This window comes from Taudactylus pleione, unplaced genomic scaffold (assembly GCF_031769625.1).
Source record: "Taudactylus pleione unplaced genomic scaffold, aTauple2 ptg000399l, whole genome shotgun sequence".
NCBI classification, from domain to species: Eukaryota; Metazoa; Chordata; class Amphibia; order Anura; family Myobatrachidae; genus Taudactylus; species Taudactylus pleione.
Genome location: NW_028284801.1, coordinates 3,868,282 through 3,888,759, shown reverse-complemented (window position 1 = coordinate 3,888,759; position 20,478 = coordinate 3,868,282). Strand labels below are relative to the sequence as shown.

The window sequence follows — 20,478 nt, the reverse complement described above, 5'->3', positions numbered from 1 at the left end:
ATAAGCAAGCAACTTTAACAGACAAACAAGGCCAATACTGCTTGTTATAAGTGGAATTGGCAACACGGGTGATGTAGTAATCTACTTTGGTGTTGACTCTGCCTATAGTTGATTTGGTCCCGCCCACGTAAGGCCACTTCAAGATATGTTTCGACGGCCCCTTTTTTAGTCCCCAATCTGTCCCAGAGAGTAGTCACACTGCTGTTAATATGGTCACTAAAAAAATGCATAACTGTTCATAAAACTCCTGAAATACAAGACAAACACATTAGAAGAACTTTAAGGTAACGGTCAAAGCAAATTCTATAGTGTCTGTCAGTCTGATCACCAGCAGCCGCTGAACCAACAGTGAAGAAGGAGGGGAGGGGGCATGATATGTGCACCAGGACCCAGTAGCAGCCGACGGCAGCGGCCGTCCCAGCAGCAGTGACACAGTACGTGCGCGCCCCCGGGTGAGAGGGAGAGCGGCGGCCAGGGGGACACACAGCTGCTACTGTAGCTCGTCAGGTAACCAACTTTGGCTCCCACTGGTTTTGTCCCGAGCAACCAGGCCTCTGAGCCTCGGCCTGGAGTTGCGGTCTACCCTGGGCAGCAGATTATGGACTCGGTTTTACACGGACGTAGAGACAGTCCGGGTGAGAGGTCTTGTGGATTCAAATGGTTTTTTTTTTGCACAGTATTTCAGTGTAGGGATCTATCTATGTATTCATTTAAATATAGGTATTATTGAACCATGGGGCACAAGTAAATACTGTACTTAAGGTGAATGATTTGCATATTTATATACACTACCTACGGGGACTAATTACATAGATGGATATTAAAATTAAACAGGTTTTTTGTTTGTTTTTCTGGTTCTGAACGTTTTGTGTTTTATATTGCCTAAAGCCAAATTGTCAACATTGCACTTTTTGCTTTTAATGATTCAGTACTATAATAGTCATCTACCTCCTTGTGTTATATAGAAATGAAACCTTCTTTCTGTATCATGTAAAGATAGGTACCTCTCTCCAGTCTGCTCTGCCCATCTACTACATTTACTTTCTCTTACTTACTCGCCCTTTGCCATGGTCATGTTTAGTCTACTTTTTCATAATTGTTAACTGTCTCATCAATAAAATGTCATTTTGCTGTTTGCTGCCTGATGATGAGTCATTCATTTTTCTCCCTTTCTTCAGTGCTCAGTCATCTATTGTGCTATTATTACCTACTAGTGTTTTTCTTCCCATTAATCCCACTGCACAGCACAAAACTTTTAAATCTTAAAACACTGTTCATTAACTCTCATGACTTGCCTCTAGCAGTCGATGATATTTCTCATGCTCCCTGTCCTCTTTTTTTTTTTCTCACTTGTTTTTCAACCTGCTCATTTGTCAACCTCCTACTTACCTACCTGCCAGCATTCCTTCAAGGGCTTGTTCACACTAGCTCCTGCAATAATTTGACTGATATGTTTTTACTGTTTGCAATCAGCCTCAGAATGCCGCTGTCATTTGGATCATTTATTTGCATGCCCAAAAAATTGAGATTAAACAGGATATTATTTTACTTTTTATTCCCCTTCAGTTACTAGGATGCAAATGGCTATGGAGAGTGTTAGTTATAATGACCCCACGCCCACTTCTACCTGTTTCTGTAGTCGGGTGCAACACTGTTCCATTTACTTCATTCACTGAACTGACAAATGTGATCTCCTTGCCCGTTTACTTAACGCCAGTGTGTAACCAGACTAAAGAACATTGGGGAGGATGTATGAAGGGGCAGTAGGTTGGAAACCTGTAACTGCGTACGTTAAGTGTTGCAGTTCCGCTTCCCTGCATGTAGTAATGCAGGGAAGCGAGCAAAATGACAGGGTCACTATGCACCTCTGTCATTATAGGCGCTGCGATCTACAAGATAGCGTGCCGTTGTGCCACCTAATGTATGGACGATCAGTGGCACTGACCGTTCTGACAGCTCTTGTTGCTCTATCACCAAGCAGGGACAGCACTGTTCCTAGCTGTGGTGGCTGCCGGGCTCCGGCTTGCACGTAAGATCTCGAGATGCTTGCAAAATCTTACGCATGCCCAGTGGAGGCAGCCGGGAGGTGAGACACAGCGTATCAGCACTAGGCTGATGCGCTGCAGTCTCTGGCTGGGATCGCTGGAACAGTGAGGTTTTACGCCCCACTCCGGCAGACGAGATGTTCATACATGTCGTCGGTACTGCTTCCTGCTTCGACTCGCTAAAGAGTTGAAGCAGGAAGAGTTATAGCAGCACGACACGTGCCGCTATAATACATCTCCCTCCATGTGTAAAAATTTTATGTTTTCAAAACAGATCTATGATCCATAGACAGAACTGTGATCTTGCACATAATATCAACTTTGCTTGAGTATGTCTTTTAGACAAATTGTCCTTAATTCTATTTATTGTTTTACTACCGATGTACAGAACTACTAGTCATTTCCACTGCTACGTGTATACATCAGGAATCTATTTAAGAATTCATGTTTATACTTTCCAAGCCCTCAAATGTGATGCACCTGCTTATCCCCCCCCCCTCCTCATTTATATACCATGCTCTTTGATCTGCCAAGAACCTGTACTTTTCATAATCCTTTATGCACCTTCCATTTTCATCAGCCAAGCATCTCCCATTCTGTACACTTTCTGTAGAATGTTCTTCTGCATTATGTCTCCTAACTTTTGCGTTTCAACATCTTAAAAGCTGCGTTTCAAATTTAATTTGTTTAAATGCCTTTGAATAACTTTCTTAAGAAGAGTTTTTCTGATTCATAAGACTGTAGGTGGCAGCATTTCATAGACTGCTGCAATCTTCTGTGAAGATACTCTGTTAATGTTTAACTTGTGTTTTGCTCCTGGCCTTGTCAGTAACTCAACGAGGGTAATTTAATCACCTTGACAAGTAGTGGGTAAAAGACGCACCTTTTATTCTACAGACACACTAAACAAACATTTAGCATATTTGTGAAGAAATACCGTTTTTGTCTCGGTTAATTTGTTGTGCACTACCAGCTGCAGAATCCTGTTCCTTACTCCTTTACACAGAGTAGCAAAGTCCACAGAGGCTTGCGGACGAATCTTTCCACTGCGCGACCAGTCCAACCAGAGCTGTAACCCTGCGTCAGCACTGTCCAGGAGGGACGCTTAGCAGGATTTGTAGTCCTCAGATTACTTGCAGGCAATGTATGGGTCTAACATGTCTACTAAACCATGATGCAACTCGGCTGTCTGCGTATAGACGCAATGAGCAGGAGGCATGTTTCAACAGTACACAAATGAAAAGCATGTTTGCATATTAGAAGTGTGTTTGACCCCACCTGTTCACATTTATTCACATTGTACAATGGGCACCAAATACTTCTATACATGTTTAGCACAATATAATAGAAGCTATGTTAAACATCAAATTATATGAGAAGTGCTGCCCAGCAGGCTAAACCCCTATCTTCATTGTCCTGATACCCCCATCTCCTCACAATTCTCTTTACCCCATACCTGGAAGGCCTCCTAATGAATGCAGATGGAGGAGCTTCTCTTTCAGCAGATATAAGTTTTTTTTTTTTTTAGTGTAAAACTGGTTGGTTGATAAATTTTACCAGATCTCAATTTTGATGCAGTGATCATGATGCAGGCATATTGCTGGACATTACAAAAAGGCTCCTGGCTGAAAAATGTCAAGCTCTGATACAAGTGTTTTCAGATCTCTTAAGGCCCCCATACATCAGAGATTGATTGCAGCAATCGTGCAATTTGCAATCGATTGTGTATAAAAATCTTTCCCTTTTTCAATCGATTGTGGCATCTGCAATCCGCAATCGATTGAAAAAGGGAAAGATTTGTATACACAATCGATTGCCAATTGCACGATTGCTGCAATCAATCTCTGATGTATGGGGGCCTTAAGTCAGGCAATGTTAGTTTAAGACTCTATGACCTTGTGCATCCAAGTAGTGAATTGGGTCCTGGTGCTTCTCCTTTTATAACACAAGTATCACATCGAGTTGCCTAATCAACTTTTTGAAGAAGCTGTGAAAAAGTTGTTCAAGCTCTTTATATTATTAGGGGGACACCAGTGTCAGTAGCTGAATATGCATATTAGCTAGGAAGCTTTTAAGTTACTAAGACCATCACACTGATTTCTTAGCAGGTATTCTTCGAGCTAGCGGCATTTATATGGCCTTAAATTTAATCTGTCCGAGGAAATGGCAACAAAACCTTGTGTCATGCAGCACAGACGGTGTAATGGTTAGCATTACTATCTCACAGCACTAAGGTTGTGGGTATCAATTCCTACTACGGCCCTAACTGTGGAGTTTGTATATTCTCCCCGTGCTTGCGTGGGTTTCCTCCGGGTGCTCTGGTTTCCTCCCACACTTCAAAAATATACTGGAAGGTTAATTGGCTCCCAACAAAAGAATTAACCCTAGCGTGTATATGTGTGAGTATGTGGTACACACTATTCGATCCATTGTATGATATATCATTACATTGCGGAATGGAATGATATATCGTACAGATCGTGCAGTGTGTACACCGATTGCATGCTAACGGGGGTCAATCATTGCATCATCTCACATGCTGTTACATACACACCTGATTAGTGTTCACTCTAGCTCCGGCGCGAGGCAGGGCGCCGAAGCTAGAGAGGGCACGTTCGTGTGCGCGCCGAAGGCGGGGCGTGGTCACCGACAAGGGGGCGTGTCTATAAGACGCGTCCCCTTTTCGTCACTCTTGGGGGCGTGCCTGGCACTTACGGACACGCCGGGCAGCCCCCAAGCCCTGCAGACAGGAGAATAGATGCCAGGTGCATGCGCCCGGCGTCTATTCTCCGGCGGTGACCAGGTCACCGCACATTTCTTCACCCGCGGGACACTGCGACCCGCAGGTGAAGACAGTTTCCGCAGGCTGTTAGGGCAGGAGGGCAGGGCGCTGCGCCCCGCTAAAACAGCCTAGCGGGAACGCTACCTGATCATGCAGTGTTCATGGTGTGCACAATGTTTCGTTACAGCACATTGCACCATCGCTGGGTACACACTTCGTATAGGGTGTACCCAGCTTTATTCTAAGGTGCACCTATGGAACCGCAGGCTTCTATTTCCTACTACCCTATTTACACAGGTGGACATAATGCTCAGAGGTTAAGGGCTCTCTGGCAAACATTTCCTATATGTTGTAAATTTTATATTCAAGATTGCTAAGTGTCTTTGGAGCTCAGTGCTATCTACAGGTTGTAACCACTGCAGCTAGTCCTTTTGTGAGTTACTCCACCATTTTTCCCAATAGTGAAAAGACGTAGAAACCCTGTATTCTCGTAGAGGCTCATAGACTTATCTGATTTTCTACTCAGGCTGAATGGTCATATAATTTTTTGATCGTGCACACCAAAAATGTTTTATTTTGGCTTAACTATTTCAGGCAGACTTTCGGAGTAGCTAAATGGCGTGATGAGCCTGAAACAAACACTTGAACAGGGCCAATCTGATAACCAATGTGTTCTATGATTATTATAAGACCCTATAGGGTCATTCCGTTTCAAGTGATCCAGTACAAATTACCTTACCATTTACTTTTATGCTCTGCGCACACTGAGTATCACAAATATACACTTTTCTCCTTCATCTGGGGGATGCTTCTAGAACATGGGGTTAGTGAGGGTTGAGGGGCCAGCACTTTATAGGCTATCTTTTTTTTTTATTTAGTGCAGAAAGGAGAGGTCGGCACTAGCAGCAGCTGTAACAAGTCTGGAGAAGGTTAGATATGTATGTATGTATGTATGTATGTATGTATGTATGTATGTATGTATGTATGTATGTATGTATATAAAATATTTATTTTCTTTTTTTTTTTTTTCAAAATTTAAACTTGCATTTATTTTATTGCCTTAGTCTCTCACTCTTCCCCGCTAAACCCTCTCCTTACCAGAAACAGTGCTACAGATCTCAGGTGGGGCTCCGGTGGAAGAAAGCTGTTAGCTGCTCTCTGAGCAGGATGGAGGGTGCCAGCAGGTTGAGCGGGCAGTCTGGAGTAGCCGGCAGCGTTAACTCTTCCAAGGGATTCAGGTTAGTAAGATAGCTGGGGGTCCTGGTGCAACGCTGGGACAGACTGCGAAAAGAGCGCAGTGCTGTGCGCTCTGTGTCAAACTGTTGGCCATTACAGATAACGTCAGCTGGCATCAGGAAGTAGATCTGAAGCAGACTATTAAAATGTCTAAAAAGGGGAGTTCTTCTAAGTCTCGAGGAGGGAAGAGTTGCTCGCATCATTATTGTTCCTGTTGTTCCGCTAAGTTACCTAGTGGGGACACTGGTGTGAGGACACCCGGTAGCTGCAAATGGTCGCTGAAGAACCAACCTGGGTTAGGTCCTTTGCCCTTTTCATAGCTTTGATTTTGCAAGAAGAATTATCTACATTTTGCATCTAATCAGAAAAATGTTCAACTGGGGTCTAATGCTGGGTACACACGGAACGATCAACAGCGATAACGATATCGCTGACTGATCATCCTGCACCTTCCCAGTGTGCTGGATGATCGTTATCGTTCATCCAGCACACCACCAACGATGGGCCAGCGACCCGCTATCAAAGATCGCTGGTCCCTATGTAACCTGGTCGATATCGACCAGGTTGGCCTGCATGCAACGGCGATGGTCGATATTGTTATCGACCATACATGCCTGCGTATTGTTGGTCGTTGGGCATCAAAAAATTAATGATCTGAACGATAACGATATGGTCGATATTTTATAGATTTTTATCGTACCGTGTGTACGCACCTTACGGTAGACCAAGTAGTAACATAACAGTTTTTCTTCATGAGGTTCCTGGGCTTTGGGGCTCACGGAACCTCCTGAAGAAACCATCCTCAATGGAGAAAACTACTTAAGGCCTGGAAAGGACATCCTTTTCTTTAGAGAAATTTCTATGTTCAGCTGGGCCCAAGTCGCGTAAGCGATGGTTTGTGCTGTAATTGTCTAGCTTTTTTATTCTGATGTCTCAGAAGATTCCAAATTTAATGAATCTGTTTCCTTTGTGGAAGAAGGATCAAGTGTGCAGGGAATAGAATAACTAGTCGGAGCATGGCGTCAGGTTCTTGACCTTGGAGATACTGAGAATCGGGAGTGTCCCAAATGATTTAATTAGGGCTAAAAAAATTAAGAAGTCCTTATTGTTTACTTCTTCCTCACAATTGTCTGATTTAGTGGCCGAACCATGGCTGATTCTAGATAAGAAGTTTCAGTTCCCACACAGATTTACTGCTATGTGGGTGATTCAGTTGGGCGTGAGGTAAACAACTTTGCGCCCCTCATGTCCAATTTTGGATTACCGTGGGTATGCACACTCCCAATACCCGCGGTAGCCATTAAAGAAAAAGTGGCTGCTGGGTAATAAGCTCTGAAAACCCTGTGGTGCATAAAAAAATAATAACTTAATACTCACCAGTCCAGTGGTCTCCACAGCTCCCGGTGGCCTCTGGTCCATTTTGTCACTGGGGAGGGGGCTGCTGGGAGATTGTAGTCCTCCCAACACTGGCTTCGGGGGGTTATACACTCACACTCACCATGCTTGCAGACCCAGCTCCTGACGCTGTAGGAAGAAGGTGAGTAATTAGAGACTTATCTAATTGGAAACTTCCAATTGCTTAATTAGTCCTCAGATGGGATGCCGCCGATGTCCCAGAGCAAGTCCCACTGATTTTTTCCTAAACTTAACGCTTTTCGGAAAAATCAGACTTCCTCTGGAGGTGCGAGAAAAAAAGATGCAGTGATTTCTATAGAAATCCCTGCGTCCCATTTTTTCCTTCCCCTAATTGAATAGCAAAAACCCTGCGCCGTGTTTTTTTTTTTTTTTTTTTTTAAATATCCCATCTGCAATTAGATCCCCCCCATCTAGCCTATCCCAGATAGAGATATTGCTTACAGGGACAATCACCTCTGGTATATGTTCTGTGACAGTAGCTAAAGCAATGGAAAAGTTGAAGGAGCTCCTGATAGAAGGGATCCAGTCATTCAGCTATGTCTCAGTTATCTATTGCAGAGCAACTTAAAGTAGGAGCAGATTATTTGGGAGAAGCTGCTTTTAGATGCATTTTTTTTAGCCTGGTCCTGGATGGAAAGAACTTTTCTCCAGTTTTTTTTTTCGACAATTTGCACTTTTTACACATCATTATGGGGTATTGTGTGTAGAATTTTGAGGACAAAAATGAATTTATTCCATTTTGGAATAAGGCTGTAACGTAACAAAATGTGGAAAAAGTGAAGCGCTGTGAATACTTCCCAGATGCACTGTACAGGGGCAATGCACTACTGTGAAATAATTCCATGAGACTCTGCTGAGCGGAGCATGTGCTGAGCTCTGATTGGAGGAGCATACATGCTTGTGCAGATCAGCACAAGCCTCATGAGCTGTGCCTTCTCTTCTCTGCCTGGCCCGGTGACTGAGGCTTCTTCTTGTGATTACAGTGAAGCTCCCAGACTGCTGTGTCTCTCCCACTCAGCACCACTTCTCCAAGTTGCTGTTCCTCCCTTCTCCCAGCACACATTCTCCTAGTTTAATACACTGTAATTAAACACTCTGCTTTTTCAAATGTGACATAAATGGTCCAGGGACAGATTAGGTTTGGGTGGGCTTAAGTTAGTGACCAAGGATCTTTTCTTTACTAATTAAAGCCCACCCAAACCTAACCTGTCCCTGGACCACTTGTAGTGGTCCAGGGACAGGTTGTAGTGGTCCAGGGAAATGTAAAAGGTGGGCCTATTCAACATAATTGAAGTGTCTTTCCACATGGAGTATCTTTTCACTTAAGGTTCGCGTGCCTGCGCAAAAGTGGGAGCAGGCACATGTATGTAGAATCTCCCCAAATACAACTGAAGTGGAACATGCATTCCTCCAATGAAGCGAAATGAAAAAAATACTTTTGTTGGTTTTCTCAGATGTGTAGTGCCTCAATAGATGCAATTGAATCACTCAAAAATTAAAGCTCTTATAGCAAATCATCTCATCAAGATTCTAAAATAAAATGTTGGGGATTTAGTAATTGAACAATTTTTGGGATTTTTTTTTTCCCTCAATTTAAAAATTTGTCTTTTTGAGAATCTAAATTTTGATTTAGAAAATTAAAAGTTTTTATTGAAACATGCTGCTATGTTGTATATCACATGAAAGCCCCAAAAAGAGTTTTAAAATCAGACCTTGCCCAACTCTCTTAGGTGAGCTGCAAAAGCAATTTAAAAAAAACTGTTAATAGCAATTTTTTTTGTTAAAATATCGCAATTTTAAAGGCATATAACTTCAAAACCAGTGTACTTATAAGTTTAAGATTTGGGGGATTTCTTTATATTATACCAAATTTAATTGAATTTAGAGATTGTAAGGTAGATTTTTTTCGAAAATTGTGTTTATTTGATGTGGAATGACCCTAACATGGTATTTGCTGCGATAGCTCTAATATGGTAATTCAGCAGGAGTGGTCTTGCCTCCTGAATGCATTACTAATCCGAGTTGCGTTCTAGAATGCAACATTGAATCTTCTGCGATGCCATCGGCCAACTAGGTGACACATGGGGTCACGCAAGCCAACTGCAGCAGATGCTAAAAAGAGGCCAGCAAGTCTCTGTGAGCCGACGGAGATCCTGGCTTCATCACTACCCTTGCAGCGGCTGCGACACGCCTCCTTTTTGGGAAACTGAGGCAGTCACCACCCCGAAACAACAGCAAACTGTCAATCACTGACAGTCTGCTGCTGAACAGCGAGCAATATTGCAGACCTGTACTGCACATATGCAGTACGGGCTGGCTCATGGGCAGATTCCCGAACATCGGGAATCTGCATAAAAGACTAAACTGCTTCCGAAGCTGAATCAGGCCCTAAGAGCGGGTCGATACGCACTGAAAAAGGCAGAATCTCTTATTCAGGGAAAGCCTAAAAGAATCCAGTTACAACTGTAGCATGCATAAATCATCAGCAGGGGGGGGGAGACAAAGAGTTCCCTGGCAATGAGAGAAGCCTTTTGGATTCTATCCTGAGCAGAAAACCATGTTCTGGCAATATCGGCAGGGTTTATTTCAGGAATAGAGAATTGGAAGATGAGCTCTTGAGTCGGCAAGTAATTGCAACCGGAAGTGTTCAACAGTGTGGCCAGAAGTATATCTGATTGCCTCTTGGATCAACAACAAGACAGAAAAATTTTGATGCAGAACCAAGGATCCATGGGCATTTATAAAAGATGCTATGGTGGTCCCTTTGGAAAGTTCATCTGATCTACATATTTCCTTCAATTTCTATGATTCCTTGTGTCCTCAGAAAGATAAAGACGAAAGGATTCCAGTGATATTAGTAGCTCCAGACTGGTTAAAGAGAGTGTGGTACTTGGAGATACTAAAGATGGCAGTGAGTCAGGGTTTAGATTTCCACTTTGACAGGATCTATTCTCTCAGGGGCCGATTGTCAGGATATTCATGGCTCTATTACCAAGAGTTCTTACTTTTCTTCAGTTAGGACTTAAGATGGACTTTAGCTTAAGTTCACTTAAGGTGCAAGTATCAGCTCTGTATTTTCAAAAGAGATTGGCGTTTATTCCTGACTTGAAGACTTTTTTGCAGGGTGTTTTACAAATACAGCCATCATATAGGCATCTCATAGAGCCATGGGATTTAAATCTTGTACTTTCAGCAGTTCAGTTACTACCTTCCTTTCAGTAGGTAGACTTGAAGTGGGTAACTTGGAAATTATTTTTTTCAGTTAGCAATATTTTCATATAGAAGAGAGTCACAAATTATGACATTATCTTGTAAGGCTCCAGTTCTGTTTTTTCACTAAGATAAGGCCGTATTACATACACTTCCTTCCTTTCAACCTAAGGTTGTGTAGGCATTACACCTTAAGCAGGAAATAGTAATTCCGGCTTTGACTGTTTCAGGAAAGACAAGTGATCGGTATCAATTATCTAGATTGGATGTCATTAGAGTGGTACAGTTTTATCCAGAGAAGACAGCAAGCATAAGAAAAACGGATAGTTTGCTTGTACTTTATGATGCTAAGATAAGAGGTTGGCTGGCATCCAAACGAACTATAGCCAGATGGATTAGGACTACAAGTAAGAATAGGAGGTGACTGAAAAACCTTTTCTGTTGTTGCTTTGTGGGTGGTGCAGCATGGTGTTTCCACGGAGCACTTATGTAGAGCAGCTACACGCTCCTGAATTCATACATTTGCCATATATTAGATTTCATGATTTTGCGTCCAAAGATGCTGCATTTGGACAAAAACTATTCATTTTGGCTACAGCTGAACATACCCCCTAGGAGTAGCTTTGGTACATCCCCATGCCTGTTCTAGAAGTGTCCCCTAGATGAATATAGGAGAAAAGTAAGATTTTTGGTACTTATTACATTTCTTCGAGTCCATCTGTGGGACACCTCGGTCTCTCGCTTATTTGGTTGTATGTGTGAGAGAGGGATGAAATTCTGTCCTTAGTTCAACCTATCTTTATAAAGTTCAAACTGAGGAAGGGGTTGGAGGGGAGGAGCTTATATACCTCAAGAAAAAAGTTAACCTATTAAGTGCTGGCTCCTCAACCCTCCCTAACCCCTAATAGTTTCCCCAGATGGACTCTGAGAAAGAGATTTAATGGTGAGTACCAAAAATCATTATTTTTTTAAAATTGTCATATAACTTATAAGGGTTTGATATACAGTATAGTGCAAAAGTTTTAGGCATGTGTGAAAAAATAAAATGCTGCAAAGTAAGAATGCTTTCAAAATTAGAAGTGTTAATAGTTTATTTTTATCAATTCACAAAATCCAAAGTGAATGAACAGAAGAGATATCTAAATCAAATCAATACTTGGTGTGACCACCCTTTGCCTTCAAAACAGCATCAATTCTTCTAAGTAAACTTGCACAGTTTTTGAAGGAACTTGGCAGGAAGGTTGTTCCAAACATCTTGGAGAACTAACCACAGATCTTCTGTGGATGTAGGCTTGCTCATAACCTTCTGTCTTTTCATGTAATCCCAGAGAGACTCGATGTTGAGTCATCACTTCCAGGACTCTGTGTTCTTCTTTACGCTGAAGATAGTTCTTAATGACATTGGCTGTATGGTGGTTGTCCTGCTGCAGATTAAATTTGGAGCCGATAAGACGCCTCCTTGATGGTGTTGCATGATGGATAAGTACCTGTCTGTATATCTCAGTATTGAGGACACCGTTATTCCTGACTAAATCCCCAACTCCATTTGCTGAAATGCAGCCCCAAACTTGCAAGGAAACCTCCACCTCCATGCCTGCAGACACTCATTATTGTATCGCTCTCCAGCCCTTTGGCGAACAAATTGCCTTCTGTTATGGCCAAATATTTAAAATTTTGATTCATCAGTCCAAAGCAGCTGCTGCCATTTTTCTGCACCCCACTTCCTATGTTTTTGTGCATAGTTGAGTGAGTCACTTGGCCTTGTTACCACATCGAAGTTATGGGGTTTTGTCCGCAATTCTAACATGTAGACCACCTCTGGCCTGAACAGTAGATGGGTGTACCTGGGTCCCACTGGTTTCTGCCAGTTCTCAGCTAATGGCACTGCTGAACAGCTTTCGATTTCGAAGGGAATTAAGCATGATGTGTCTTTCATCTGATGCACTAAGTTTCCTTGGCCAACCACTGGGTCTACGGTCCTCAACGTTCCCCGTTTCTTTGTGCTTCTTCAAAATAGCTTGAACAGCACATCTTGAAACCCTAGTCTGCTTTGAAATATTTGCCTGGGCGAGATCTTGCTCATGCAGTATAACTACCTTGGGTCCAGTTGCTGTGCTCAGTCTTGCCATGGTGTATGACTACCATGAAACTGTCTTCCATAACCTCGCCTTTGTAGCAGAGTTTGGCTGTTCCTCACCAAATTTAAGCATTCTACACAGCTGTTTCTGTTTCAGTTAATGGCTGTGTTTCACCCTACATATGAAAATGATTAATTATCACCTGTTTGATATGATTGGTTAATGATACACCTAACTATAATCCTACAAAATCCCTGACTTTAATAAATGCTGTTTTGAAGGAAAAGGGTGGTCACATCAAATATTAATTTGATTTAGATTTCCCTTCTTTTCATTCACTTTGCTTTGTTAATTCACTTTGCATTTTGTTAATTGATAAAAATAAACTATTAACACTTCTATTTTTGAAAGCATTCTTACTTTGCAGCATTTTTTTGCACATCTGCCTAAAACTTTTGCACCGTATTTTGGAATAATTGCATACCATAATGAAATATCTTGGGAATAGGCCCCAAATATACACACAGACTGCATTTGTGTTATATACACCTTATACACACAGCCTGAAGGTAATTTTATACAATATCTTTAATAGTTTGTGCCTTAGACAAAGTTTGTGTACATTAAACCATCAAAAAAACAAAGGTTTCATTATCAGTCATGCCAAAAAAATTCCGTATGTCGGAACTTTTTGTATTTCGGAATATTTGGATATGGGAGACTCAACCTGTGTGTGTGTGTGTAAAATAAATAAATATATATATATATATATATATATATATATATATTTATCTATCCTTGCAAAAGTATTCACCCCCTTGGCTTTTTACCTTTTTTTTTACATTACAACCTGTCATTCATTTATTTTTTTAATCTGAATTTTATGTGATAGATCTGCTCAAAATAGTCTAATTTGGTGAAGTGAAATGAGAAAAATAGATATAAAGAAACTTCATATATAAAATTCTGAAAATTGGCATGTGCATATGTAATCACCCCCTTTGCTATGAAGCCCTCAAAAGCTCTGGTGCAACCAATTACCTTCAGAAGTCACATAATTAGTGAAATGAAGTCCACCTGTGTGAAATCTAAGTGTCACATGATCTGTCAGTATAAACACCTTTTCTGAAAAGCCCCAGAGGCTGCAACACCACTAAGCAAGAGGCATCACACCATGAAGACTAAGGAGCTCTCCAAACAAGTCAGGGACAAAGTTGTTGAGCAGTACAATTCTGGGTTGGGTTATAACAAAAAAAAAAAAAAAAAAAAATCCAAATCTTTGATGATCCCCCGGAGCACCGTCAAATGGAAAGAACATGATACCAGAACAAACCTGCCAAGAGAGGGCTGCCAACCAAAACTCACAGAACGGGCAAGGAGGGCATTAATCAGAGAGGCAGCACAGAGACCAAAGGTAACCCTGAAGGAGCTGCAGAGTTCCACAGCAGAGACTGGTGTATCTGTGCATGTGACCACAATAAGCCGTACACTCCATAGAGTTATGGAAGAGTGGCCAGAAAAAAGCCATTACTTAGTGATAAAAATAAGAAGACACGATTTGAGTTTGCCAAAAGGCATGTGGGCGACTTCCCAAATGTATGGAGGAAGGTGCTCTGGTCAGATGAGACTAAAATATAGCTTTTCGGTCACCAAGGAAAACGCTATGTCTGGCGCAAACCCAACACATCCCATTACCTCATGAACATCATGCCCACAGTGAAACATGGTGGCAGCATCATGCTGTGGGGATGTTTTTCAGCAGCAGGGACTGGGAAACTGAGTCGAGGGAAAGATGGATGGTGCTAAATACAGGGATATTCTTGAGCAAAGCCTGTTTCAGTCTACCTGTGATTTAAGACTGGGAAGGTTCACCTTCCAGCAGGACAATAACCCGAAGCATACTGCTAAAGCAACACTCGAGTGGGTTAAGGGGAAACCTTTAAATGTGTTGGAATGGCCTAGTCAAAGCCCAGATCTCAATCCAATTGAGAATCTGGGGTCAGACTTGAAGATTGCTGTTCACAAGCCGAAGCCATCCAACATGAAGGAGCTGGAGCAGTTTTGCCATCAGGAATGGGCAAAAATCCCAGGGGCAAGATGTGGCAAGCTCATAGAGACTTATCCAAAGCGACTCGCAGCTGTAATTGCCGCAAAAGGTGGCTCGACAAAGTACTGACTTTAGGGGGGTGAATAGTTATGCATGCTGATAGTGTTCACTCTAGCTCCGGCGGCAGACAGGGCGCCGGAGCAAGAGAGGGCAACCTTGCGCACGCCTGAAAAGGGGGCATGTCTATAAGACGCGTCCCCTTTTTGTCATACTTGGGGGCGTGCCCGGCACTTACGGACACGCCGGGCAGCCCTCAAGCGCTGCAGACAGGGAGAATGGATGAGGGAGAATGGATGCCGAGCGCATGCGCCCGGCGTCTATTCTCCAGCGGTGACCGGGCCACCGCACATTTCTCCACCCACGGGACACTGCGTCCCGCGGGTGAAGACAGCACCTGCAGGCTGTGAGGGCAGGGCGTGTTTTGCCCTCCAGAAGGAGGGCAGGGCGCTGCACCCCGCTAAAACAGCCTAGCGGGAATGCTACGCTGAAGTTTTCTGTTATGTTGTCCTAAATGTTGTTTGATTCACAATATAAAAAAAACACAACTTCACAGTTGTAGGCATGTTCTGTGAATGAAATGATGCACACCTTCAAACAATCCATTTTAATTCCAAGTTGTGAGGCAACAAAACATGAAAAATGCAGAGGGGGGGGTGAATACATTTGCAAAAAATTAATATATATATATATATATATTTTAATGTATATGTGTGTATATATATATATACACACACACACACACACACACACACACACACACACACACACACACACACACACACACACAGTCAGGTGCATAAATATTGGGACATTGACAGAATTTTCATATTTTGGCCTCTATTCACCACCACAATGGCTTTGAAATGAAACAAACAAGATGTGCTTTAACTGCAGACTTTCAGATTTAATTTGAGGGTAGTTACATCCAAATCAGGTGAACGGTGTAGGAATTACAACGCTTTCTATATGTGCCTCCCACTTTTTAAGGGCCAAAAGTAATGGGACTATCAACTCAAAAGCTATTTCATGGACAGGTGTGGGCTATTCCCTCGTTATTTCATTATCAATTAAGCAGGTTAAAGGTCTGGAGTTGATTCTAGGTGTGACATTTGCATTTGGAATCAGTTGCTGTCGACTCTCAATATGAGATCTAAAGAACTGTCACTATCAGTGAAGCAAGCCATCATTAAGCTGAAAAATCAAAACAAACCTATCGGAGAGATAGCAAAAACATTAGGAGTGGCCAAATCAACTGTTTGGAACATTCTTAAAAAGAAAGAACGCACCAGAGAGCTCAGCAACACCAAAAGACCCAGAAGACCACGGAAAACAACTGTGGTGGATGACAGAAAAATTATTTCCCTGGTGAAGAAAAACCCCTTCACAACAGTTGGCCAAATCAAGAACACTCTGCAGGAGGTAGATGTATATGTGTCAAAGTCAACAATCAAGAGAAGACTTCGCAAGAGTGAATATAGAGGGTTCACCACAAGATGTAAACCATTGGTGAGCCACAAAAACAGGAAGACCAGATTAGAGTTTGCCAAACAACATCTAAAAAAGCCATTACAGTTCTGGAACAACATCCTATGGACAGATGAGACAAAGATCAACTTGTACCAGAGTGATGGGAAGAGAAGAGTATGGAGAAGGAAAGGAACTGCTCGTGATCCAAAACATACCACCTCATCAGTGAAGCATGGTGGTGGTAGTGTCATGGCGTGGGCATGTATGGCTGCCAATGGAACTGGTTCCCTTGTATTTATTGATGATGTAACTGCTGACAAAAGCAGCAGAATGAATTCTGAAGTGTTTCGGGCAATATTATATGCTCATATTCAGTCAAATGCTTTAGAACTCATTGGACGGTGCTTCACAGTGCAGATAGACAATGACCCGAAGCATACTGCAAAAGCAACCAAAGAGTTTTTTAAGGCTAAAAAGTGGAATGTTATGCAATGGCCAAGTCAATCTCCTGACCTGAATCCGATTGAGCATGCATTTCACTTGATGAAGACAAAACTGAAGGGAAAATGTCCCAAGAACAAGCAGGAACTGAAGACATTTGCAGTAGAGGCCTTGCAGAGCATCACCAGGGATGAAACCCAGCATCTGGTGATGTCTATGCGTTCCAGACTTCAGGCTGTATTTGCCTGCAAAGGATTTGCAACAAAGTATTAAAAAGTGAAAGTTAGATTTAGGATTGTTTAGTTTGTTCCATTACTTTTGGCCCTTAAAAAGTGGGAGGCACATATAGAAACCGTTGTAATTCCTACACGTTCACCTGATTTGGATGTAATTACCCTCAAATTAAATCTGAAAGTCTGCAGTTAAAGCACATCTTGTTTGTTTCATTTCAAAGCTATTGTGGTGGTGAATAGAGGCCAAAATATGAAAATTCTGTCAATGTCCCAATATTTATGCACCTGACTCTGTGTGTGTGTGTGTGTGTGTGTGTGTGTGTGTGTGTGTGTGTGTGTGTGTGTGTGTGTATATATATATATATAACACTCGTACATACCTACCTAATCTCCCGATTTCACTCGGGAGCCTCCCGAAAATTAGGTGCAGCTCCCGGCCCCTCGAAAAAGTAGGCGAGCCTCCTGAAAAGATTGTTGAATTAGTTATGATTAATGAGGGTTCTTTACAAATACAATATCCATTAGCACATATTCGCAGTGGCAGGCAATATGTGTTTCCAAAGAAATTCACTCATTTATAATGGTCAGAATTTATACTATATACCAAGAATTCCTTTACAGAAAATGGATTTTGACGAAGTAGTCAGAAAAAACTTAATATAGCAATTTAGCATTAACCATATTACCTATCCAAGATGGGTATGTTATAAACTGAGATGGGTTTTTAACATAACCAACATGACATGACCAATCTGACATTTCATTTTCTACAGGTTTTTTCATAAGCCACATTCACCAATATGAAGGTCCCACCTATTAAACTCACTTTTTACTATCCTGATTCCTCCAGGTTTTTAGCAGCCGCAGAGGATGTATACTTCATGTATTAACATACTGCTTTAATTCTGACAACTCCCAGGTGTCCAGCAGTCACAGATCTGTAATTATGGCAAACATTTAACTTAATTTTTGTTTATTTACTTTTACACATATATGTATATATATGTGCATGTGTGTATGTATGTATATATAATATATATTTTATTTACACATTTATTCATTTACACATTTATTTTATAATTATTTTATTTTTTCTTTCCTAATTACCAATTCAATGAAACTTTCATATCGCAAATCTGCTTTAATTATTTTCTCTGAAGGATCTAATAACATGACATCTTTCAAATATCCTCCATGAAAAGGCACAATAGATTCTACATTTAATAATGTTTAATTAAAAACTAAAATCTTGTCATGCAGTTTAAGTAGGATTAAAGCAGCCAATATTAAATCACTTGCAGCAATTCCTCTGTCTGATGTTTCCTGGACTCTAAGTAGTGAATGAAATTTTTGCCTAGCCAATTCTCCCTGCTTATATCTCTGTGCTTGATGGCAATGCCTGTTTAAGTGTAATTCACAACCAGTTTTTATTCCACTTTTCTTTAGTTAAATGTTCCCAATTTAGTTCCCTATTATAAAGGGCTTTAATCCATTTTTTGACACTGTTTGGAATAGTGTGCATGTATGTGTGTGTATGTATGTATATATATATATATATATATATATCTTTTGTAAATAGATGTAATTATTAAATTGTGTTCCACAATGAGTAACACCACTTCCTGGTGTATTCCAAGCCTCTGTTTGAATTCTCCTATGCTTCCTTTGCTATTCTTATTTTACTTAACCATATACTGGGCAGTGCAGCACCAACAAGCCACTTAATTTAATTGCCCTATGTTTTGCATGTTTACGTGGTATAACCTATAATAACATTTAGCTCAATGGACTACCATTTCTATAGGAATAAGCTATTATTCTGTTTACATACGTTATATTGAATAATGCACACCTATAGAATGAGGTATAAGAATTTAAGTGTTATGCAATACCTTTGTGCTAATCAAATACTATTTACTTCTATATACAGTATGTGCATTAGTGTATAATATTTTAAGTGTAATGTGTTAACTGTGTACTATGTATAGTTTAATTATTATAAATATATAATTTATTTTTATGTATTTATTTATTTTTAATTCCTTTTATATTTACTTTTATTCATAACTAATGACCCCCTATCCTATAAGCGCAACCATAGAGATATGTTTAAACTCTGGTTGTACCCATACACACAGGTCATAGTTCCAATACTTCATTAACACACTTCTTCCAATCTCTGTTACCTTTAGCCTGGTTATTGTTTTACAATTCCAAACAGTGATTAGAATTTTTTATAATTTAATCACTAAATACATCCAATAATAGAAATAAGCACTTCTAAACCTAAAACACAAGATAACCGCAATACACCATATATTTGACATACTGGTGCTACAGCTTAAATACAGGTATTTTGTGAGAAAAATATATATATATCTTTAAACAATAACACCTATACATATAGGCCACCAACATATATTGGTGGTTCACAAAAAGGTAGCAATATCTATGCTTTCATTTAGACCCAGAGGAGACAAGCAGTTCAATGTATAAAATCAGTTCTCTACTGCCACCTCCTAGGGTCTTCTCTAATATACTCTAACACGGTGAAACAGGCTTTGCACCTCTGCGTTAGGGCACAATTAAAAAGTGGGTAAATTGTGTTCTTATTTTATACTTTGCTTCCTAGATGCTCTTGTATGCGCAATTTTAATGGTCTCTTTGTCTTTACAACATAAGAGGCCGCAGCCACATCTAATTCTGTATATTACAAATTTCGTATTGCAGTTTTACAACATCTTTAAGAGTGTATCCTTGTTTGTTTTCACCTTTCCATATAAAATGTGTTCTTTCCATATTTTTGCAACATGTACATTTGTTGCGCGGGAAGCACCCAGGTTTTTTATTAGGGAAGATGGAGTTCTCCTCTGGTAGTTGTTGACCACTTGACCTTAAACTGCTGGGGGCTATTATGCTTTTTAGGTTTTTCACCTTTCTATAAATCAACCTCTGTTTATTTGGAAGACCATGTCCCAATATTGGGTCCCTTAGTAATATGTTCCAGTGTTTTCCTAATGTTTTTTACACTTTTTTTTTTTTTTTTGGCTTTCTTTTTTTTAAATCAGCAATAAATGGTCTTCCATTAGGCTCTGCATCTTTTATTATGCTGTGTTTGTGGTTTATCTTCCAGCAGTTTTTTTCCTATCTTTATTAAAGGCCCGTAAACAATCTTCCTCTTTGTAGCCTCTTTTACGATCTGATTTTGTCAATAGTTGTGATTGATCCCAGTATTGATCTTCACTGCTACAGTTATTTCTTACACTCAAAAACTGGGAGTACGGCACATTGTTCTTCCAAATCGGCAAATGGCAACTGTTGTATGGGATGTAACTGTTTGCATCCGTGTCTTTGAAAAATGTACTTTTCTTGATTATTTTCTAAGTTATCACTTACCAGTTTTAGATCTAGATAGTCTATGCTCTTTTCATGATACTGGTAGGTGAACCTCAGGTTTTGGTCA

At 40.8% G+C, this 20,478-nt stretch overlaps 1 protein-coding gene across 3 annotated transcripts in view; it reads left to right on the top strand.

Annotated features, from left to right (window-relative positions):
- Window positions 1-139: 139 nt before the first annotated feature.
- MAP2K2 (mitogen-activated protein kinase kinase 2) overlaps window positions 140-20,478 on the top strand; it is an 84,429-nt gene continuing 64,090 nt past the window's right edge. The window contains exon 1 of one of the 3 annotated variants that reach the window (XM_088446482.1): window positions 140-284. Coding sequence is in view for 1 of the 3 variants with exons in the window: in XM_088446480.1 (XP_088302606.1) it covers window positions 599-635 (37 nt within the window). In the remaining 2 variants the exon portion in view is untranslated. The other 2 variants (XM_088446481.1, XM_088446480.1) reach the window with 2 other exon arrangements.